Here is a 20033-nt window from a genome sequence, read left to right as displayed (position 1 = left end):
TGTGTTACCATAGGTACCGTAAGGCATGTTGTACATCGTCTACGATAGGTAAAAGCAGGTTGTCTGAACAAAATGATATACTTCAGAAATATCGAATAATGCTGTATGAGGTGCACCATGGTAGAAAAAATGTTGTCCTATTGACTAACTCTTCGAGAAAATAACCATGTAAACATATTGTGAAGGGAAACTCCATGATAGATGCCCTTTCGAAAACTCCATAACCCCGCCATGTCATCATTAAAAGAGGCGTAACGTAAATATGACCAGGTAAAGAATCACGTTGAATGTGCTTCAAAGCAGTTCAGCTACTATATGAGCTTCTCAAATGTTTGAAAATCCATCATCAATTATCCTCCCAACTCTTTTCCACCGTTTCCCTCACACGCTTTGTGTATTCTCTTCTGTTGTCTTTGTATAAGTTGGAAGCTTCGACATTGGCGGGCGAGCCAGTGTTTGGGTCATTAAGAAGACTACTCATAGATTAATACACATATCTGGAAACCAATAGACCATTTGCGAAGTATATATGTACCTTTGAATACTTGTCAAAACAGCCGCAACATCATATGTAGGGCTCCACCTGTTTTGCAAGATATCTAAACACAACTCTCCGGTTGCATAAACATTAGGATGAAACATCTGGCTGATGAACTTGACGGCAGGAGGCTTATTTGGATATTGTTCCTCGAAGGTCATAACGAGTCGAAAAGTTCCATCTTCAAAGGGAGTATCTGCGGGACCGATAATGACGGCATTCCTAATAGTTCCATTATTGGCATCAAGTCCATGAATGTTAGATTTTCTTCGAGGAGACTAACCAAAGCATCACATTATCTGCAACAGGAGATGCGGAAACACCAGCGGGAGGATCAGTTTGCATGCGCTGTAGATGAGAGTTAGACTTCCTCTCCAGTTATCTGGGTACCCCTCCATTCCTGGATAATGATTGCCACCAACCTTGAAATCCCGCATAAGACGACGACGAGCAGCTGTAGACATGATGGAGAATTGTGCGAATGGTAACCAAGAATCAGGATGTGGAGTTCTTGTTGGATCGAGTTGGACTTGAATGAATGGGAATGTTTTATTATTTGAGTGATAGCTTTGAGGTATGCCGAAAAGCAAGTTCTATCGGATAGATATTAGTGTCCGATGTGAAAGCCGGCGGCGGAAGTTTATGTGGGCTCCCGCAAACGATGGATTAATGTTGACTTTGTGCGATGAGTTTATCGGAAAGTTGTGATTGGAAAGGAATGAAATGACCAGTTCTAGAAAAGCAAAGAAGATTGCTCAATTCACTTGAACGCTTTTGACCTTATACAGAGACGTATTGGCAATTCGAATTTTCATTAACGATGGCCCAGTACGGTACAGCTTATGGACCGCTTTCATTCAACCCCTTCATGCAAGATTTGTCCACCAGAACCGCCACGCAAAACAAGGCTCGAGCAAGGATCCTTGAGTCGAGTTATCATAGAGTCACGTGGCGATTGTGAATACACGCTACCGCAGAATGGGCTTAGTGGCTCGAGAGCGGCTGTCTAACAATTACCCACGTGTAGGTCCGAGCATTTCACTCTGGGGTAAATGGAATACATTCCGCCGGTGCTAACCGCGGGACAATCGATGCTGAATATTGATCATAGGCAACTGACTACTTTTTCCTCCTTTCTTTCCATATAGTCTTTTGGATTGATCAACGCTCTCCTCTCTTGTGAATCCTCCCAACACATTCATCATGTTTTCACATACTGCCAAATCTTCCATTAGAAACTTAAGGATGTCATCTCCATCATCACGGTTAGCACAAGTTCAACGACAATTCAGCGCAAGTGCCTCGGCCAAAAAAGAGATTCAAGATGCATACATTTTGAGTGCATCAAGAACACCTACTGCAAAGGTATTTCAATCTACTCCAATATATCATCTAAACTTGACGAAAACTAAACGGAATGATAGTTCAATGGGTCATTTCTTACTGTGAATGCCCCTCAACTTGGCGCTGTAGCCATTAAATCTGCACTCGAGAAATCCAAGGTTCCGGTCGAGAAAATCTCAGATGTATACATGGGAAACGTATTGCAAGGTGGTGTTGGACAAGCACCGGCTCGACAAGCTGCGATATTCGCTGGTCTTCCTTCATCAGTTGAAGCGGTCACAATCAATAAGGTATGCGCATCTGGAATGAAAGCTGTTGTGTTAGCTGCACAAAACATCCAACTTGGTCTCGCAGAAGCGCAGATTGCGGGAGGAATGGAAAACATGTCTCAAGTACCATATTATTATCCTCGAGCTAGCAGTCTTCCCCCATTTGGAAATATACAAGCTGAAGATGGGCTTATCAAAGACGGATTATGGGATGTTTACAACCAATTTCACATGGGAGTATGCGCGGAGACCACGGCAAAGAAATATGAAATTACACGAGAACAACAAGACGAATACGCTATCCAATCATATAAACGGGCGCAGGAAGCATGGAAAGTCGGCGCATTCAAAGAGGAGATTGCGCCGGTAACCGTCAAGGGTCGAAAGGGTGACACTATCATCGATACAGATGAGGGTTACCTGGATGTAAAATTCGATAAAGTTTCTTCATTAAAACCAGCATTCGTTAGAGATGGAAGTGGAACAATTACCGCTGCCAATGCTTCGACATTCAATGACGGCGCTAGCGCATTAGTATTAGGAAACAAGGCCATCGCACAACAATATGGAACCGGATCGAGAGTATTAGCAAGAATTTGTGGCTCTGCAGATGCTGCAATTGATCCAATTGATTTCCCAGTGGCTCCCGCCAAAGCAGTGCCACTTGCTTTAGAACGAGCTGGAATCAAGAAGGAAGATGTAGCAATTTGGGAGTTCAACGAGGCATTCGCAGCCGTTATCAAGGCAAATGAAAAGGTTTGTCCCACTCGATCGGATTATTAAAGGGAAATACTTACACAATCTAGATCCTCGGACTCGAGAACGCAAAAGTTAATCTACTTGGTGGAGCAATCTCACTTGGCCATGCTCTAGGAAGTTCGGGTTCAAGAATTCTCACAACATTATTGCATCAATTAAAAGTCGGAGAATATGGTGTTGCAGCGATTTGCAATGGTGGTGGTGCGGCGACGGCGATCGTCGTACAGAGAATTGATAGCGTATAATTATGATTTATGGCATATGGACTAGTAGATCCGGGATAGACAATTATTAAGATCAAAAGAATTCATTAATTTATCACAAATTATATTCATTTCGTTGGCAATACTTCAATATCAAAATAGAACGTGAAACACAAACGATGTCGAAATTAAAGCTCCAAGGCAGCCCAGTTCATTCCCGCTTACCTCTTTACGCAAAGGGGGGGGGGCATTTTTCACATGTCAACGGAAGGAACCGAGATCCTGGAAACTCTATCCCACTTCGCTTGTGACATCATCGTCGCAATCAATGCGAGTGTTTGGCTTCAGCATTTGATTTCTTTCAGAGATGCGCGATTCATTCATTGATTCTGCAATCGACAATTCTTTTATCCGATTGACGGTACGACTCAAGATAACACGCAATTGCATTCAGAGAGTTTAGAAAGTCAATCAAAATGGATGATCCAAGTAAGTCCAAGATTCAAAATTCAAAATTGAAGGAATCTTATCCACACGCTGGGAGAGTCACAATATCATCTCGAATCCCCCCCCCCGCCCGTATGATCCTCCCGTACCCTCTATTCCATCTTTGCATTCACTGTCCTGATGAAATTCTTTCTAATCATTGAATATAGAATCACAAATTACATCTCTCATCCACACCCTCTGTTCCGGGGCTCCCTCTGCCCAGCAAGAAGCTTTGGAAGAGTATTTTACCCCTGACGCGTCGTTTTCGCATCCGCTGTGCTCGGTACCTTCTTTCTCTTCTGTTCGATTGCCAGTGGCTGGAGAGGTCAATAGTAGATGGGTGTTGGGGTGTGTGTATAAATGGTATAAGGTGTTAAGTCCAAGGGTTGTAGTGGGGGTGGATGGAGTTGGTGAGTTTCTCATGTTATATTCTTTGGTAGGGGTTTAAAAAGGAGATCAAAGGTGGAAAATTGAGGGGACTGATTTGTGCTAATCTTTTCTCCATTTATCTCTAGAATATAACCCTGAAACGCAAACTCTCTTTCTCCAACTACATCAACAATTCCACCTCTTCTTCCTTCCATTTTTTTATCCAACAGTATACCTAACCACAATCCTTTATCTTGCCCCCACCAAGAAATCTTCCGAAGACAACTCCTCAGCATCCGATACCAAATATCTTATAAAGCACCAAGAAGACCTCTATCAATCCGCAGAACTCGTGAAGTTTTTCTGGCCGGGAGGAACACAGATTATTAGCTTTTGGAGATTGATTGCGACATTGTTTTGTATACTTGGGGCAATGATATTTGCGCCGATGACGTGGATGGAGGAGTGGGGATGGTTTGGCAATGGGAAGGATGTAAAGAGAGGCGAAAAGAAAAATGTAGATGAACACGAGACAGGAGGTCGCGAGACTAATGGGGTGAATGGTTCGAGGAGAGAGAAGAGGAGGAAAACGATTAGTGGGTCCGGGGGAAGTATAGATAGAGTGATTTGGTTAAGATTAAAGTTGTATATTTTTCGGGAAGGATTGAATGAAAGTTTGGAATACGTTTGGTTGGATAGGGATCTATTGCTGATTTTACTATAAGAATAATTTTGAGCTTGCTCACGCACTTTAGCAAAGAGCAAAGAAAGTCAGAAAGTTCCTCTATCGACGTACGAGGATAAAATTTCAGATATTCAACAAAACTTCCTTCAGTACTGAAATAGGAAACTCATTTTGAGGTCCATACGAAAGACAAACTGCGAATGCAATGTTTGAAGGACAAGCGAATTGTGAAGCATACGAGTAAGTAGATTCGTACCTAGACAGATGGAGGTTTCTGAATATGGTGTCAAAAATGGGCTATTACTGTTACAACTCATGCACGGAAGATGGTAGGAAGCCAAAATAATACATGCTGAGTTTTCAATTAGATTTGCTATATAAATGTACTAGGTAGATATATGCTACTAATATACATTGTGGTATTTTCTCGTAATCTTCTGACATTTTATTACTTTTTTGGTTAATGATGATAGCATGTAATCCGGAAAATATATCCCCATTACCACCACTGCTGAATGATGCACCTTTTTTTTCCTCGGTGATCATTTGGATGTTCATAATCCTGTAAAAACTTGGTATCCCGTGGATGGTGATGTGTTTTGATAAATAAATTTGGGGGAGACTCTGGTTGGTCCGACTGGAGAGATTAGATGTTGAAGATTAATAGACGTTAAGATGTGAAGTGTTGATTGTGGAGAGGGGATGAGATATCAACTTGCCAGACAGCAAATACTGCTTTGAGATGTGTATTAAAAAGGTCGATGTAAGTGGAATTTTCAACCTAAAGTCGGCGGTACGCAGCGAGCAGTATCGATGACCCGATGTCGTTTTGTATGTTAAGACTACAGTCGCAGGTATCGAATGGCCGGAAGAGATGTGAAGATGGTGAATCAAGCTGATAGTAGGCGATCATTGCCATTAGGCTGTGTGTTAAAATCGATATCTGTAAAGACTGGAAGTTGAAGAAGGAGGTGATTTTTGCAAGTGGTATTCCATCCGACGTCGCTTTGTGTATCGAGGTTCGAACACCCAATTGTGGGTAAATCGATCGATATAATACTATTCAGGTTCAAGCTAACGGGGAAGCGGATGAAGCCTGCAGATGAAATGAATTAAATTGTGAACCCACACAAATGCTTTGAACAAAGCGTGCTCACATTCGCTTCAGATTGTCCCTACGCGAGGATCCGGACGCTGGGAACAAAAAGATTGAATGAGTGCAGTGATTGTGCTATCGTTCGTTTCTAGTACCGATATTCGATGAGACATGAGTCAAAATGATGGCAGTAAGTATATTATCAAATTGTTCGGTAATTAGAGGTTGACGTATTGCTATATCAAGGGCGACATATAAATGTCAATAGTTGTGAATGATAATGATTATTTCAATGGCAGTGACGATTATGACAAGGAGATTGAAATAGAATAGAAAGATATCATGGGATAAAAGACTTCTACGAAATTTCAACACTAGAGGTCTCATTGGACTGATCTAAGAATTTTAGTACGCCAAACTTGAGTATGGAGAGCTAACGTGTAAGATAGAAGTGATTGACTGCAGTAAAATCTATACTAGTAAAGGTTTTATGGTTAGTTTGTGCAATTGACGATCTTGGAATGCACTTGACAATTGCTAATTGAAATTTTGATATCTTTTTGCTTTTACCTCATTCCTACGCTTGGTGGATGACGATTACATAAACTGGCGAGGAATAGGGAAATAATATTGCAGATACGTGTCAAAAGTCTGGGGGAAGTACAATACTGGTTCTCAGTGCTCACTATCACAAAGAAGTTTAAAGTGCTAAAATTTAAGTCTAGTTGCGTCAGAGAAGAAAAAGTCGTCTGAAGATGCGCGATGGTTGAACTTGGGGCTTGGCTCTTTTTGAATCAACTACTTTCCTAGTGGTTCTATCCAAGTACAGTGAAAACTGATCGTCGCCGTGTGAGTTCACGTTGTGACGCTCCATTGTGGGTTCTCATGGAGGACGTTTTTCAAAATGGCTTCTCCAATTTCAAGCGAAACCTTGAGGAGACGAGATACTGTGTTCTTAGTCCCTCTGACGTGATACGGTGTGTGAGGTAATCAAGCATACCTGCTTTATATTCTCTAGGTACAGACGACGATATAGTGATTGGAGATGACGTTTGATTCAAAGGTAAAGCAAAAGATCTGTGCGCTTTTCGTTCATGCAGCCCTAAATTAAGCTTAATTCTCACGCGAGTGGAGAGGTGATTGATGGGCACTGGCAAAAACAGCTTGAAGGTGAATCTTTTCCTTCTTCTCAGATTCAACATGTACGTCCAGTTAGAAAGTCTATCATACAATTAATCATTGGAAACGGAAACTACTGGCCACGTGTCGATGTGACGCGATTCTGACTAAGCTCAAAGCCGACTGGTTTGGCTGCTCAGCCCAAGATTCTACCTCGAATTCCAGATATCTCAGATAGTCCGGTGACATAATAGATTAGATCTTTGCAATGCCTCTCACTAAGTCGTGATCTCTCTTGTGGCTGCTAAGCGAGCGATGTTAATGATATTGCGAACCCAGGTAGAGGTGTGAGCCCGGCCTTATGCCTCTACGATGATGATGCGCGTAAATCTAAATTTCATCATAGCACGGGTCGTGCTTGCATTCATTAGCTACGCAATGTCTTCTTGCTGTTAGAAATTGAGTTTTTGAGATACCGTTCCAACAAATTCAACACCAAGGTGCCAACATCACACACAACTCGTGGCGCATCCTGCACATCGCGGACGCAAAACCGTCGTTATAAACAGCAAAGGATTTTGCTATAGTGGACTAGCAATTATCCATGGTATTCTATTTTTTTCGAGTGATCAATGTCATAACTTAATTGTTGGATTGGAGAATGCGCTTTGATAGGACCGATTGATTGATATAAAAAAACTCTGGGAAAGATGATTTGGGGGAGTTCGTGATTGCTTCTTGCATTTCAAGGGACCGAATACTGGTATAAAAGAATCAAGACTCAAATCCTGTAACTCGTTCCATACACGCTAAAGCATCACTGATCAACACTCTCGTCTCTCGATCGCCATCGGCGTTCCTCAAGCCCTCTCTCCAGATATCCCACCTCTCCCAACTATAACCGATCCATCTCTTCTTCTCATACAAGTCTCCACCAGCTCCAGTTCTGTCTGGCATACTTTTCTCATTGACGACGTTTAACCACAGTTTCTCGGCTGCAAATATAAGCCACCAACATGCCACCCGAATTACCAAACCCTTACTCTTTCCTCCTTTGTTCTCAAATGCATCACGAAAAACCCACAACGCAAAAAGTGAGAAGTCAAGGGTTTCAAATTCATCAGATCTAGCGCTGACCTCACTTGTTGCTAAAAGTTGCGCTAGAAATGCATTTTTGTTTTCATACGAAGTCTTTTCTCTGTTTGTCAATATGGAGGAGTACGTATCTTTGTGGAGAGTTAATTTTATAGACAAATGATCAATTATGAAAAGGTAAACAACGAACCCGTGTTGAAAATCTCACGGGCCTCCCACCCGAAGCCTGGCAACTGTCTCCATAATTCCATGTCATAATACTTCAAAACTTTCGACTGAATCGTGTCTCTATCCACAACTTCAATCTTCTGAAGACCAAGAATGAACTCGATTAGTTTAGATTGTTGATCAGGTGATGTGCGAGCGACGAGTACAAAAAGTGCACACCATGTGTCATGAGGGTGATCTCTGAGCAGATCGAATCCATTCGCGGGGGATGTCTTGTCATTTGCCCAAATTTCTTTCTCTGTATTAGCAATTGTGTTCGAAGTGAGAGCCGAATGAGCATCGAGAGCGGAAGACACATTGAAGGATGGGTCTTGTATGAGAGGTAGAAGAAGTACAAAGTGAGGAGTTTTTTCAATGTGGGCGATGTTTTTCAACTTGTTCTCCTCATATGCCATCATTCTTCTCTGCTTGCGGGATCTAGGCATACTTGTGTAGAAGAATTATGAGTTGATTGCAATGTAAAGAACAGAAAAGATGGTAGACCTGATCTGATTTCAGAATCCCAAATCCCGCATGCATATACGAGACACGTGACATCTAATCTTATATCTACCGCACCAAGCTACATCAGTTCATGGCACAAACATCTGCTGGATGTAACAAGCGTTACAATGTGACGGTGGAATGGCAAACATTCGAATTTCTTTTGCTATCAATCCTGAAGGAGAAGGATAAAAGAAGAGAAACGCAGAGTTTATCTCTGAACATAGAGCATTCTTAGTCTAATCGTCGATCTTTCGACAGAGCGTTCCAAAGTCACTTCAACACATATAGTCGATAAATTCGTGGTATATGGAAGGTCGAATCACTGGTCAATGTCAAGTCGAGGTAATTTGCTTTAAAAATAATGAATTCATCGCATCTCCCCACCATATTGAGTAGATAACCAGCAGTAAAAAACTCCCGTCTCATCGTTACCATCAGCAAAAAACTTCGACAATCTAACTTTCAGAAAAATATTACAATCTTTGCGCCAGCGGCTCAGGTGAGAGAAAGAAAAATTCCAAAGCTTGATCGAAAATTGTTCAAATACGATCAATTCTATCTGCAGCCATCTTGAGCAAAATTGCCTCCTTCGGGCAGTCGTTATCCCAGAAGAGGTATTATTCACTTAAAAAAGGACGTTGCACTTCTACTTATCTGCCATTCTCATCATTACCTAACATTCAATCAACTTTATGATGGTATTTCCTCAACTAATGGAATCTGGCGCATCCATTTAAGCTATATACTTGTTTCTTGTCAAGACCTTTGTCCGCGAATGCTCCAGGAACCATCCAACCCAGCTACAAGGAAAAGAGAATTTCTAGAGCATGGCAGATAAACAGACTTCCGGCTTCTCAACCATATCAACTCTATACTTGCAATAAACAAGTAATACTTTAATTTGTTAAAAGATCATATCTTAAATGAAAAAACAATACTGGGTCGTCTTCTCCGCAAACTCTTCCCTTGCCTAGGATCTAAATCATTCTCATCGTCTACACTGTCATCTTCACTTTCATCTCCCCATCAAGCCCCGAGTTACGGCCCCAGTGCCTGGTTTAAAGCGCTCGAACCCCAGGCGCCTTCCACGAAAGACGATATCTCCCCGGTCAAATCTTCGGTGCTCCAGACAGTCAGTGGGATCGATCTATTCCACACTGCGATGAAGTAAGTTCTGGGACCGAAGTACAGTCATCTGGAGAGTGGAACTATATCCAGAGACTGGAAAGAGCGGACATAGAAATTTCGGCTACCGGTACAAGTTGCAGGACTGAGGAAGGAATATAGAAAGGACTGGAAGGTTGTGTATCAGAGTGGTAGAAAAAAAGCGATGAGAGATAGAGAGATTGAAAGCTGTGTTGGTTGGCTTCTGCTTTGCTTGAGGGAGTAAAGTGCGATGGGATATGAATGTATCTGGCGAGGGCTGGCTGAGAGACAGGAGAGGGATGAGAGATTAGACATTAGTAGATTTTGATCGGGAAACTAGGAAGCTGAACAATCTTGGAGAATGGAATTAAAAATGATTCTAAATGATTCTAAATGATTGGGTGGTCCTGATAAGTTTCTTCTAATATCAATCCGGGGATTGGGCACGAAGTTTATCTATATCCGGGTATCCAGTAGTGGATTGCACTTTGACAGTAAACAACCTATTGAGTTTGGGGTCAATCTGTATTCGAATCATTGAGAAATGAAGGATACTTGATTTTTGAAGGAAGAAATGATTCCTTGAAGTTTTTGGAATCGTATCACAGTCCGGATTTTGTAGTCGCGCCCCGGCAAGCACGTTGGACAAGATCATTAAATGAGGGATAAGAAAATATCGAAGGGTCTTTGGAAACATTCATGAGCTTCCCGTTCTTTCAGTCGTGAATGAAATGCATGAAACAGTGCGAACATGGATGTGATTCGCTAAAGACTACGCTGACCCCTTTCTGTGCCCAGTTAGTTCATTAAAGGAGAAGCCTCTGATATGAATCATGGTCAAATACTTACTGCCATGGAAGCGATACAGCTTTAAATGTACTTCATACTTATTAGAATATGAGTGAATTTTCGATTATTTGAACGCGAACTGAAGACTTTTGAAAATAAATATTTATGAATATTTCCGGCTCCTTAAGTTGATGATCTTTATTTCCAAGCGACTCTTTTGATATAAATACTCTACAACGCCCCGGTCTTAATATGAAGATAAACAAGCATTTTGTTTACTCCAAGTTACAACAAAATCACTTGGGGGCTATAATACTAGTAAAATATTCATTCAACATGGACAACCAGCACTACTTACTCCCCCCTGCATACACCGCTAACCCTCCAACTTCCAACCCTCAGAACTTCCAAACTTTCGACGCCACCCGCTGGCTCCTCGACACACAACGACAATACATCCAATCCGTCCACTACCAACATCTCCTCTGCCAGATATTCCACGCCTCCGATGACTGATGGAACGAATTTCTCGCAGTCTGCAATGTCTTTTTACAACCCAGATTTTCCCACTCAAACACATCTGTGTGGAATTTCTACAACTCTTTACAAATCCGGGGAATGCGATCGGAGTATTTGACAGGAGGTCGGAGTTTCACAGGCGAGACTGGAGAAATTTGTAACTGGTTAGCTTTTTGTCTTAGAGAGTTGAGAAATAAGGGTATTGAATGGAGTCTAGATGCTACAAGATTTTCATCGGGGACGAGAAGAGAGGAAGATCGAAGTGGTAGACAAAATGAAACTTCGAGTGAGAGAAGAGAGAGAAGAGAGCGAAGACAAGAGGACTATTATCCGTCGGTAGAATGGTGGTGGGATGGGGATCTCATAAGATTTACCTTGAACTGGGAATAATTCTTACTAGTGACGATGATAATTAGTTTCAGTTGGACTTTTAATGTCATGGTTCTAGCACTTTAGCTGGGTAGGCGGGATCCAGAGAGTATTTCAAGGTTCCAGGTAGCGAACCTTTGACATTAGACATCAGTATAATAAACGTTGATATTTAGGAAGAATGGCGCATTCACAGGTCTGCCCCTACCAAGAGGACCCTAGCAGCTCATTTGCCCCAATGACATACTTTCTATCCGCATTGTTGAGGGATGATCTAGCATATGAAGTTTGATTGCTAAATATGGATTTGTTCATTAGTGTAGCATGATGCCATATCTACTCTTGACTTGAGAGATGTTTAGATTCCATCTCAATTTAAACTCCAGCAGTATCGAAAATCCATTCCCGAAGAAGTCGAAAAGATTTTATTAGCGGGAAGCCGTTGCGCACATCGATATAGATAGAGAGATTCATAAATACCGTCCCATACATATGAATTTCCATTCGGATTATTGATATTTATAAATCACCAAAACCCTTGATTGCTTGACTGTAGAGTTCAAAAGTACAGTACTAAAATAACCAAGAAAGAACAACTCGTGAATTCATAAATATAGTACAAACCGCGTACTCTATATACATGACAATGACATGACTTCATCATCTCCTGCCCCGACTTTTTCCTATTTCCAATACCCCATTCATCGTTTCCCAACCTTTTATATACATCTCCACGTTGCGAATTCTTACAATAATATGAAATTAACATAAAAAAACCGTCCACCATACCTATCACTAAACGCCATACCTTATTTCACCATCATGGTTCGCTTGGAATCACTGGATCCTCCTTCCATATTCATCTTCCTTAACCCAATTAACAACTCATTTCATCAGTTCCAAGATTTTAAGTTCCCGTTCCAAAGAAGTACTCATCGAGTAGATTGATCCCCGCCGGTCCACCACCCGCTCCGACACCCCCCACTGTCGTAACATCGCCCAAGTTCTCTCCAAATCCCATATCAAATCCACTTAAATCCCAGTCATCTCCCCCCGATCCTTCTGCACCACCATAACCTCCACCCGCGTAATTCAAAAAGCTTAATCCCGGTGCATTTTGAAAATCAAAATTATAGGCGTTACTGTTGCCACCGTTTCCATTGGCAGAATCATATTGATACATGTCCGGATTTTGGCTTTGGCCTGGAGCTGATGTATATCCTTGCACTGGACTCTGCTGGTTCGGAAAAAGGTTTGGATCGAGATTCATGTTATTATCTAGATTACTAAATGGAGGCGATATGGCAAAGTTTGGTGAATTGATTTGTGAAGAATTGGAATCATTTCTGTATGTTTCAAATTCTGTCTTCACTGCATTATTCGAGCCCGTGCCATTTCTCGAATTTGGCCTCTCGTTAGCAAAATTGTTCCTGGATTGATTATTGACAGAAGTCTCCCTAGAATGTCCTTTCGTGCCAATTGGAGGAGGCTGAGGGGTAAAAAGATCATTGAGACCCATGTCGAACTGAGGCTTCGGGCGATTAGACTGTGGCGGTTTTCGAAGCCGAGAACCGTTGGCATTGAAGTAATCATCTGGTTGTGATTGTAGGTGATGTTGTCCACCAGTATGATGGGGGCGTCTTGAATGAAGTCCCTGCTGAGCCCCGGAACCGAAACCAGTAGTAGACATGCACATCTGAACCGTAGCTTTGGACATGCGGTCGAAAGCATCTCGACACGCTTCAGCCGGAGGACATTTATCTATTAGATCCCCAAGGACAGACGTCGCGGCCAAAATTGTAAAGTCAACTTCATCCATTGTCTGAAATCACAATTAGTAACCATCTGAATGAATAAGATGAATATATGCAAACCTACCAGACGACTTCTGACAACCTGAGAGTGCCAAATAGCATACAAGAATGAGATCCCAGCCATGAACAAATGATGTGTAGCCAGAAAAGTATAATTGACAAGTCGCACTCGATGCAACTGTCTGTACAATCTCAGAACTCTCTGTCCCGCCTCCGCAACTTTCAAGAAGACCCTTTCCTCGTCTTCTCTTAGCTCCACATTATGTATACTGGGACTTTCAACCTCTTCGCTGGTGCTAAATTCTCCTTCAAACATTGGTGGCACACTCAAGCTTTGTCTGTACAACATGATAACACATTGCCAATAATTGAGCTCCAAAAAGTCTACTGAGAACTCTACACCCATATCCCGTTTGGTAGGAGCCGATGTTTTCCATTCCCAGAGGCGTTTGTCAATGTCAATACGCCAAGAACGGAAGCTATCAAATTTCACCAGGAAAGGAGATGGTAGTTGTGTATGCATGAAAGGATTGCGTAAATTTGCACCACCCGCTCTCGCATGCAATGCTTGTTGATGCTGCAATACCTGTAGAATTTCAGATTGTAGCAGTCTCAGGCGAAAGTAATGATATGCCACATGCTTGTAACTTGATCCACCAACTCCTGGGTCCTGCAGACCAGCAGGTGTGATATATTTGTCGTCGAGCAATGAAGGAAATTCCGTTGTCACCACTTGATCGGTAATGCCAAATGGTCTTCCAACACACGTGGAAACAAGTCGATCAAAAGAGTATGTGCACCACCACAGTCTTCTCCTATAATCTCGGATATATTCACGTCGACCTCGTTCACGCATCGTACGCTCCCGATGTAATCTTGCAGTCTCCGCGTCTTCGTTCTTTACTCCAGGTATTTCCAATTTTGGAACCTCAATATCCTTTCCATCCTCATAATGCAGACCTAGATCAACTGCTAAGCGAACCGCTACTCCAATAATGTACCACAAACCAGGAGCCACAGGTCTCAATAACGCGAATCCTGCCAGGAGTAGAACAGCTTGGAGTTCCTCCAAACCGCCACCGAAACCATCGACTCTATCTACCGAAGAACTGAGGCATGCTTCGAGATGAACGATTGCTGAGGCGTGATATTCCTCAGGCTGGCTTTGTTTCCCACTGGTTGTGCGCTTTGATTTGTCGCCATTAATTGTCTTTTCAGCCTCTTCTCGAGCGCCCGAATCACCAAGGAAAATTCCAGCGCCAATGGCAAACACAATGTTGAGCATATAGAGTTCTCGAGGCGTCCTAATTTTGGTATCTCCAGTCGCATATGCCTCCTCAAACATTTTCATGAATTCTCCCCGATGTAATATAGGTATTTGAGGATTTGCATGCTCGAAATAGAAGTCCACCAATCTCTTTCCAACATCCTTATCAGGGAAAGGGGCTTGTTTAATCGTAGGTTTTGTATGTAAGCCAAAGAATGAATCACGCATTGAAGTCCCCCCTTGTGCAGCAGCTTTCGAATTTCCTGCTGGTCGTGAAGGCCTCACACCACTATGATCACTAGCAGCACCAGACACTGAGGACCTCACTGCTGCAAACACCACTCTTGCAAACGATATGCCGGATGTTGAGCCCAAGTATCTCTTATCTGAAGCTCCTTGGACGGAAACACTCTCAATATTTGACATCAGTTTGTTCACCTTCTCGGATTCATCCTGCCTCTTGTTCCATGTAGCCTCATCTTGCGCCTTCTTTCGCACAAGAGCCGTATCCCCATTGAATGCCGATCTGCCATCATCGCTGGGAGTTTTTACTGCCGCAGGATCGGTCCCTGGCTTTGGGGAGTGTTCCAGAACTTCGGCTGGCGCAAATGGAATATTGTTTTGTAGTAGCAAGGATTCGAGGTGTGCTGTCCTCGTCTCGAGATAGTACACATAACTAATTTGGTCAGGTATTAGCATTCAATATTCTATCAACAATTCTCATTAGAAGAAAAAGATAAGAAGATTCACCTCCTAGGAATTTCCCTCTTGGTGATCGGATCATAGCCCACACATTTATGCCCCGCCTTCTCGCAACTTGCACAACTGGGTAAGTTCTGATCGCATTTATTTTTCCTCAATCGACATCTGTTACACGCGCTGACATTGCGAAAACTGCTACTCTGTCCCGCCTTAACACCGCCAGTTGCCTCAGCTTTCACTAGTATTGGTTCCGCAGGTACAATTTCCTCTGCTGCAATTTTTGGGCTATCATTCTTGAGTAGCGCAGCAGATGTGCTAGGAGGCTCTGGGGGACTATGTCTCGTTCGTTTGTTCGGGTAACCACTTGCGCTCGTAGGCGGCGAGTGGGGGTTCATCGTTCTATCGTCTTCTCAATGTCGTCGAATGCGCATTCGATGTGTCTTCCGCGCAGTGGGAAAATATCGAGGATGGATTCTGTCGTTAAAAATCGGAATCGCGCATGCGATTGAGTCTATTGGCCCTTAAATCCGTCTATTCTCTCTCATCCTGCTCTTTCTCAACCTCCGACCTTGCGATTGTGTAATGTTAAATTCCCACTCTCCAATACTATGGCTCCGTAATCTTTCCGGCCTCTCGGCGAAAATGTCAGATGTTTTCGTTATCGCAGTTTCAAAAGAACGTTCCTTTCCAGTGTTCAAAAGATATTTTTGTATCAATGTAACATTATTGAACGAGAGCCGCCTCTTCCTCTAGAATATGCGTGGGGTTTACCTTTACCCGTGATTCAAAATGTACACACATAGAGTAGATGCAAAAAAAAACCATGGATTGAACATTTCACTGTACCTAGGCTCAGGCTAGGGTCGATAATTCCACTTCCACTCAATGGCACTGATAGATAGATAGGCGATTGATGGAGCTGAATGATAAGAGCTTCGACCAATTGAATACCATCATCCAATGATTACTCCATACCTAGCCCATCTTATTTGTAGACGGAAGGTGGGTACGGAACTCTATCAGCACTGTTGACTCGATAGCATCGAGTAAAGCTTTGCTTTGCGGCGTGGGATATCTAATCGGGGATTACTTTCTTTCAGAGGGTAGGTAGTAAAAGGGGCATCACACTAAGTAGTCGGTAAAATTGATCAACGAAGGGCTGAATTACATATTTCATTTCAGATATTCATTCAATGTTTGTTCAAATCAAATTATTTGAGGGATTGATATATAAACAAGTAGCCCCCCATGTCGTCGACAGGAATCATGAAACTACCTAAACGCCAGATAATATGCAAGCCAAGCCAAGCCAACCGTTGATTCTTCCAAGTCAGCCGAAAAAATAATCTGCAATTGGAACCGCAGTCCGGCGGTCCATCCCTAGTAGGTAGTGCGATAATGATATCTCCCTTTTGTCGAAACTCCTACCGTCCTTGTAGTGCAAAGAACTAAATACCGTTTTCGCAAACGACCCAATTCTGTGTAGCACCGTAACCCCAATTACGCCCAAAATAAAACCTAATATAAAATGCCATCACCGTGATGTATAACGCTCAAAGGCATGAAGGGATATCTAACGTCGAAATAAGAACCCCACGGAAATTGCCCAAAATGGCCCAAAATGATTTTTATACAGATGCCCTCCCGAAAGCAGTCTTCAAGAATTGAATTGTTCGAAAAGAAATCTCATAAGTCGTGAATGTATAAGAAAGATGACCGAAATGTCGTCTAATGTTCGACAATGATGTGTCTTGGCTCGGCGCCAGCGGCGATGCCAGTATCAGGAGCACAGTGATCAAGCATTTCATCATCGAATGCTTGCTCATGGTCCTCTTCACTCTTCTCGTCAACATCCATTCTTCCTCCCTTGTCAGTCATGTAGAGACTGATAACAGCACCAATCATAGCAATGATAGCACTGCACCACCACGCAAGACCAGAGTAACCTAAGCTAGCACCAGCCGACAAGAGGAAACCTGAGATCGTCGGACCAAAGGCTCTGGAAATACTGGCGGTTGATGCTGCAACACCGTTGATAGTTCCCAACATCAAAAGCGATGGTGCCGAATTAGTCAACAGAATAGCATTGCTTGGATACGTCATTGTCGAGAAAGTGCATTTCCAAATGACAACCGCATATAAACCAATCATTTTAAGATTCTCCGGAAGCAAGACCAAGTAAGGTGTTACAATATAGAGGATTGGATAGGAAATTGCCATGGTTCTGAACAAGTTCAAAGCTCCCAGTCGTCGAACAACAATTGGGAATAAGAAAATTGTAGCAATCATCGAATATAATCCTTGAACCGAAAGAACCACGCCGACATCTGAAGAGCTCATTCCATATGTACCGACGAATTTAAAGGGCAATTGAGGTTCTGGGAATGGTGGAGCATCATCCTCTTTTTTGTAGGAAAGCATTGTTGGGAGCATGGAATCGAAAGTCATTGTGTGGCTGGAAATCTCGGGTCAGTTACTCAATTCGTATGGTCGTGCAGGTGCAAAAACATGAAACAGGTGAACTTACTAAGCCAAGATACCATAACCGATAATATTGATGACGACCTGTCTCGTAAAAGCCTTCGTTGCTGCAGGTTTAGTTCTTGCAGGAACAACAAATTGATCATGTGCATTCAAATCCAGGGTTTCTTGCGGGTCCTTCGAAGTCACAGTCGATGTAAGAGTAGGTGACCCTTGGGTTGTTCGATATCCTGGCGGCTGATCCTCTGAATCACCATTCAACAACGAAAGTATCTCGTCAGACTCTGCCACCTTCTCGCATCGACTATTCTTTAATTCGGCGCATCGTGTGAATTTACTGAGAATCCATTTTCCCGCTTCTAATCCGGGATCTCGACGGTATTTCTTCTCCGAGTGCGTTTCTTCCAAAAATAAGATTCCGACAATTACTCCGCAAGTTACCACGACTGTACAAACGAGATTGGGAAGTAAGTAAGGGAACTTTTCCCAAATCGATCCTTGCTGAAATGTTCCTGGCCAATTGACTACGGGTCTCGCCAGTGCGCCTCCAAGGGACGGGCCTAATATGGATCTGCAAATTGCAACATTAGTATCAAAATTGTTGAGAGCTGACAAGAGCTGACAGTTAGTTCGAACTCACCCGAGACACCAAACGAATGGCATGATTGTATATGCGCGAGCTATGACTTGTCAGAACGAGGCTCCGAAACCCAAAGTGATAGATCACTTACGCTGATGTTCTTTCACCGTCACCATCTCGGCCACAGTAGTCTGCAAAACGCCAATATTTCTAGAAAAAGCAATTCGTCAGAATTTATTGCCTCAAACAGTAAAAAGGGGGGCGGAGGCATGGATTCATACCCGTTCAATAAACCACCCAGCGCGCGTGCCAATAATGCTGTTGGCAGATTGGGCGAGAATCCAAAGATGAGCATACTCAAAGCGGTACCCGCAAGCCCGGTAAGCAGAACTGGTTTTCGTCCGATTTTATCACTCAGTCGACCCCAAGCCACTCCAGACGAGAATTCTGCGAAGGCGAAAGCCGATGTGACCATGCCACAGTACATGAAGATTTGAGCATCGTTATCGGTAATGTGGAAATCTTTGACCATGAAATAGATATAGGGGAAAATGCTCATGAAAGCAATGGGTTCGCAAATCCGACATAGTGCTAGAGGATGGATATCAGTGACTGTACAGTTGGAATCGTTACTGCAATGCTGCTGTATAAGTCACAATGATAGTTACACAAACGTACCCAGGATTGTCATTTGCTTCGTGGGGAATGGAGGGATCCGCCTCCGCGCTCCCGTCTGTCCTGCCGCGGATTGCATGTCCGCTACCTCTTCTGTAAAGCTTCGATAGGGAGTTGTAAGCTGAATTGGTTACTTGGACAAGTATCGTGGTAAATATGATCGTTCGAAAGACCTTGACAAGAATGGAAAATTTGTGAAAAAGTCGACGTTTCAAAAGGTGGAAGTATGTTTATATATTGATCGATCCTTCCAAATATAATTTCTAGTTTTGCTTTATGTTGTGCAATCAAACTTTATATGAATGATTTGAGTAGATGCATGAGCAATATGTAGTTAGAGAAAAGCAAATACGTGCAGCAGGTCTTTGCTTTATTATGAAAGAAGAAAATAAAAGTGTTGTTGTAAGATCGAAAAGTTTGAAAAATCGATGAGTAGCAGGGCAAGAAATATGTAGCTGACCGCTGGATGGAGACCTTTAGAAGCACAATCAGACGTAGTGGGTAGTAGCGGCGCCGACTTTAATACAAATATGATTATGGTATTGTCATCAGGCGGTGACGAGGGTGAAGACTTGCTATTATTACTGTCGTGGCTCATCCCTCCCTTGCTAAAGCCTGTTGAGCGAGCGAGCGTTGTCTCTATGGGGCGGCGCACATAGGTTTGGGCCTTCGAGCTAGAAGCCGTGTATGATTCTGAATGAAAAGGACGGTACTACCGTACCCACACGCCCCGGCATTTGGCTCCGTGACCCGTTGGGCTAAAGATGAGGGAGAATTGAAAGAGGGAAGATTATTTAGAAATTATTGTTTGCAGGCTACTCACATGGAGGAAACCCTGCCCTGTCACTACTTGGGTGGATTAGGTCTTGGGTTCAGTAGCGTCGTGGATCAGGGAAAAAAGGATGGTGACCATGGCTCGCAGGGGCCATTTTTTGCTTGCGGCGGCGGTGTGAATGGTGGAGGACAATGTGAAAGTTTGAAAATGCTTGGGCTTTGATGACACTACCATCA

The 20033-nt window shown here is 42.9% G+C and overlaps 6 protein-coding genes across 6 annotated transcripts; 2 read left to right on the top strand and 4 right to left on the bottom strand.

Moving 5' to 3' along the window:
- Nucleotides 1-186: 186 nt before the first annotated feature.
- Bfra_006971 (putative ubiquitin-conjugating enzyme e2 2 protein) lies at nucleotides 187-1037 on the bottom strand. Its single transcript, XM_037337342.1, has 4 exons — nucleotides 961-1037; nucleotides 822-886; nucleotides 536-760; nucleotides 187-473 (listed from the first exon to the last, which is right to left on the bottom strand). The coding sequence occupies exons 1-4, from the start codon at nucleotides 1000-1002 to the stop codon at nucleotides 347-349; spliced, it is 459 nt and encodes a 152-aa protein (XP_037186722.1). The 5' UTR covers nucleotides 1003-1037; the 3' UTR covers nucleotides 187-346.
- Nucleotides 1038-1741: 704 nt separating this feature from the next.
- Nucleotides 1742-3190, top strand: Bfra_006970 (putative acetyl- acetyltransferase protein; the record flags this gene model as incomplete). Its single annotated transcript, XM_037337341.1, has 3 exons — nucleotides 1742-1903; nucleotides 1963-2907; nucleotides 2958-3190. 3 exons carry the CDS (start codon nucleotides 1742-1744, stop codon nucleotides 3153-3155), a joined length of 1305 nt encoding a protein of 434 aa, XP_037186721.1. The 3' UTR covers nucleotides 3156-3190.
- A 399-nt stretch (nucleotides 3191-3589) lies between these two features.
- Bfra_006969 (uncharacterized protein) lies at nucleotides 3590-4588 on the top strand (the record flags this gene model as incomplete). The annotated part of the gene is made up of 4 exons (XM_037337340.1): nucleotides 3590-3602; nucleotides 3770-4012; nucleotides 4118-4534; nucleotides 4569-4588. 4 exons carry the CDS (start codon nucleotides 3590-3592, stop codon nucleotides 4586-4588), a joined length of 693 nt encoding a protein of 230 aa, XP_037186720.1.
- Nucleotides 4589-7645: 3057 nt separating this feature from the next.
- Bfra_006968 (uncharacterized protein) lies at nucleotides 7646-8619 on the bottom strand (the record flags this gene model as incomplete). The annotated part of the gene is made up of 2 exons (XM_037337339.1): nucleotides 7646-8097; nucleotides 8157-8619. 2 exons carry the CDS (start codon nucleotides 8617-8619, stop codon nucleotides 7646-7648), a joined length of 915 nt encoding a protein of 304 aa, XP_037186719.1.
- A 3791-nt stretch (nucleotides 8620-12410) lies between these two features.
- On the bottom strand, nucleotides 12411-15681 carry Bfra_006967 (putative purine utilization positive regulator protein; the record flags this gene model as incomplete). Its single annotated transcript, XM_037337338.1, has 3 exons — nucleotides 12411-13325; nucleotides 13382-15260; nucleotides 15335-15681. 3 exons carry the CDS (start codon nucleotides 15679-15681, stop codon nucleotides 12411-12413), a joined length of 3141 nt encoding a protein of 1046 aa, XP_037186718.1.
- A 1333-nt stretch (nucleotides 15682-17014) lies between these two features.
- Nucleotides 17015-19101, bottom strand: Bfra_006966 (putative mfs multidrug transporter protein; the record flags this gene model as incomplete). Its single annotated transcript, XM_037337337.1, has 6 exons — nucleotides 17015-17741; nucleotides 17814-18338; nucleotides 18408-18447; nucleotides 18499-18557; nucleotides 18629-18938; nucleotides 19026-19101. The coding sequence occupies 6 exons, from the start codon at nucleotides 19099-19101 to the stop codon at nucleotides 17015-17017; spliced, it is 1737 nt and encodes a 578-aa protein (XP_037186717.1).
- Nucleotides 19102-20033: the final 932 nt, after the last annotated feature.

The sequence above is a fragment of the Botrytis fragariae genome (assembly GCF_013461495.1).
Source record: "Botrytis fragariae strain BVB16 chromosome Unknown tig00000795, whole genome shotgun sequence".
NCBI lineage: Eukaryota > Fungi > Ascomycota > Leotiomycetes > Helotiales > Sclerotiniaceae > Botrytis > Botrytis fragariae.
The sequence above is the reverse complement of the archived record's forward strand: the minus strand, read 5'-3'. Positions and strand labels throughout refer to the sequence as shown.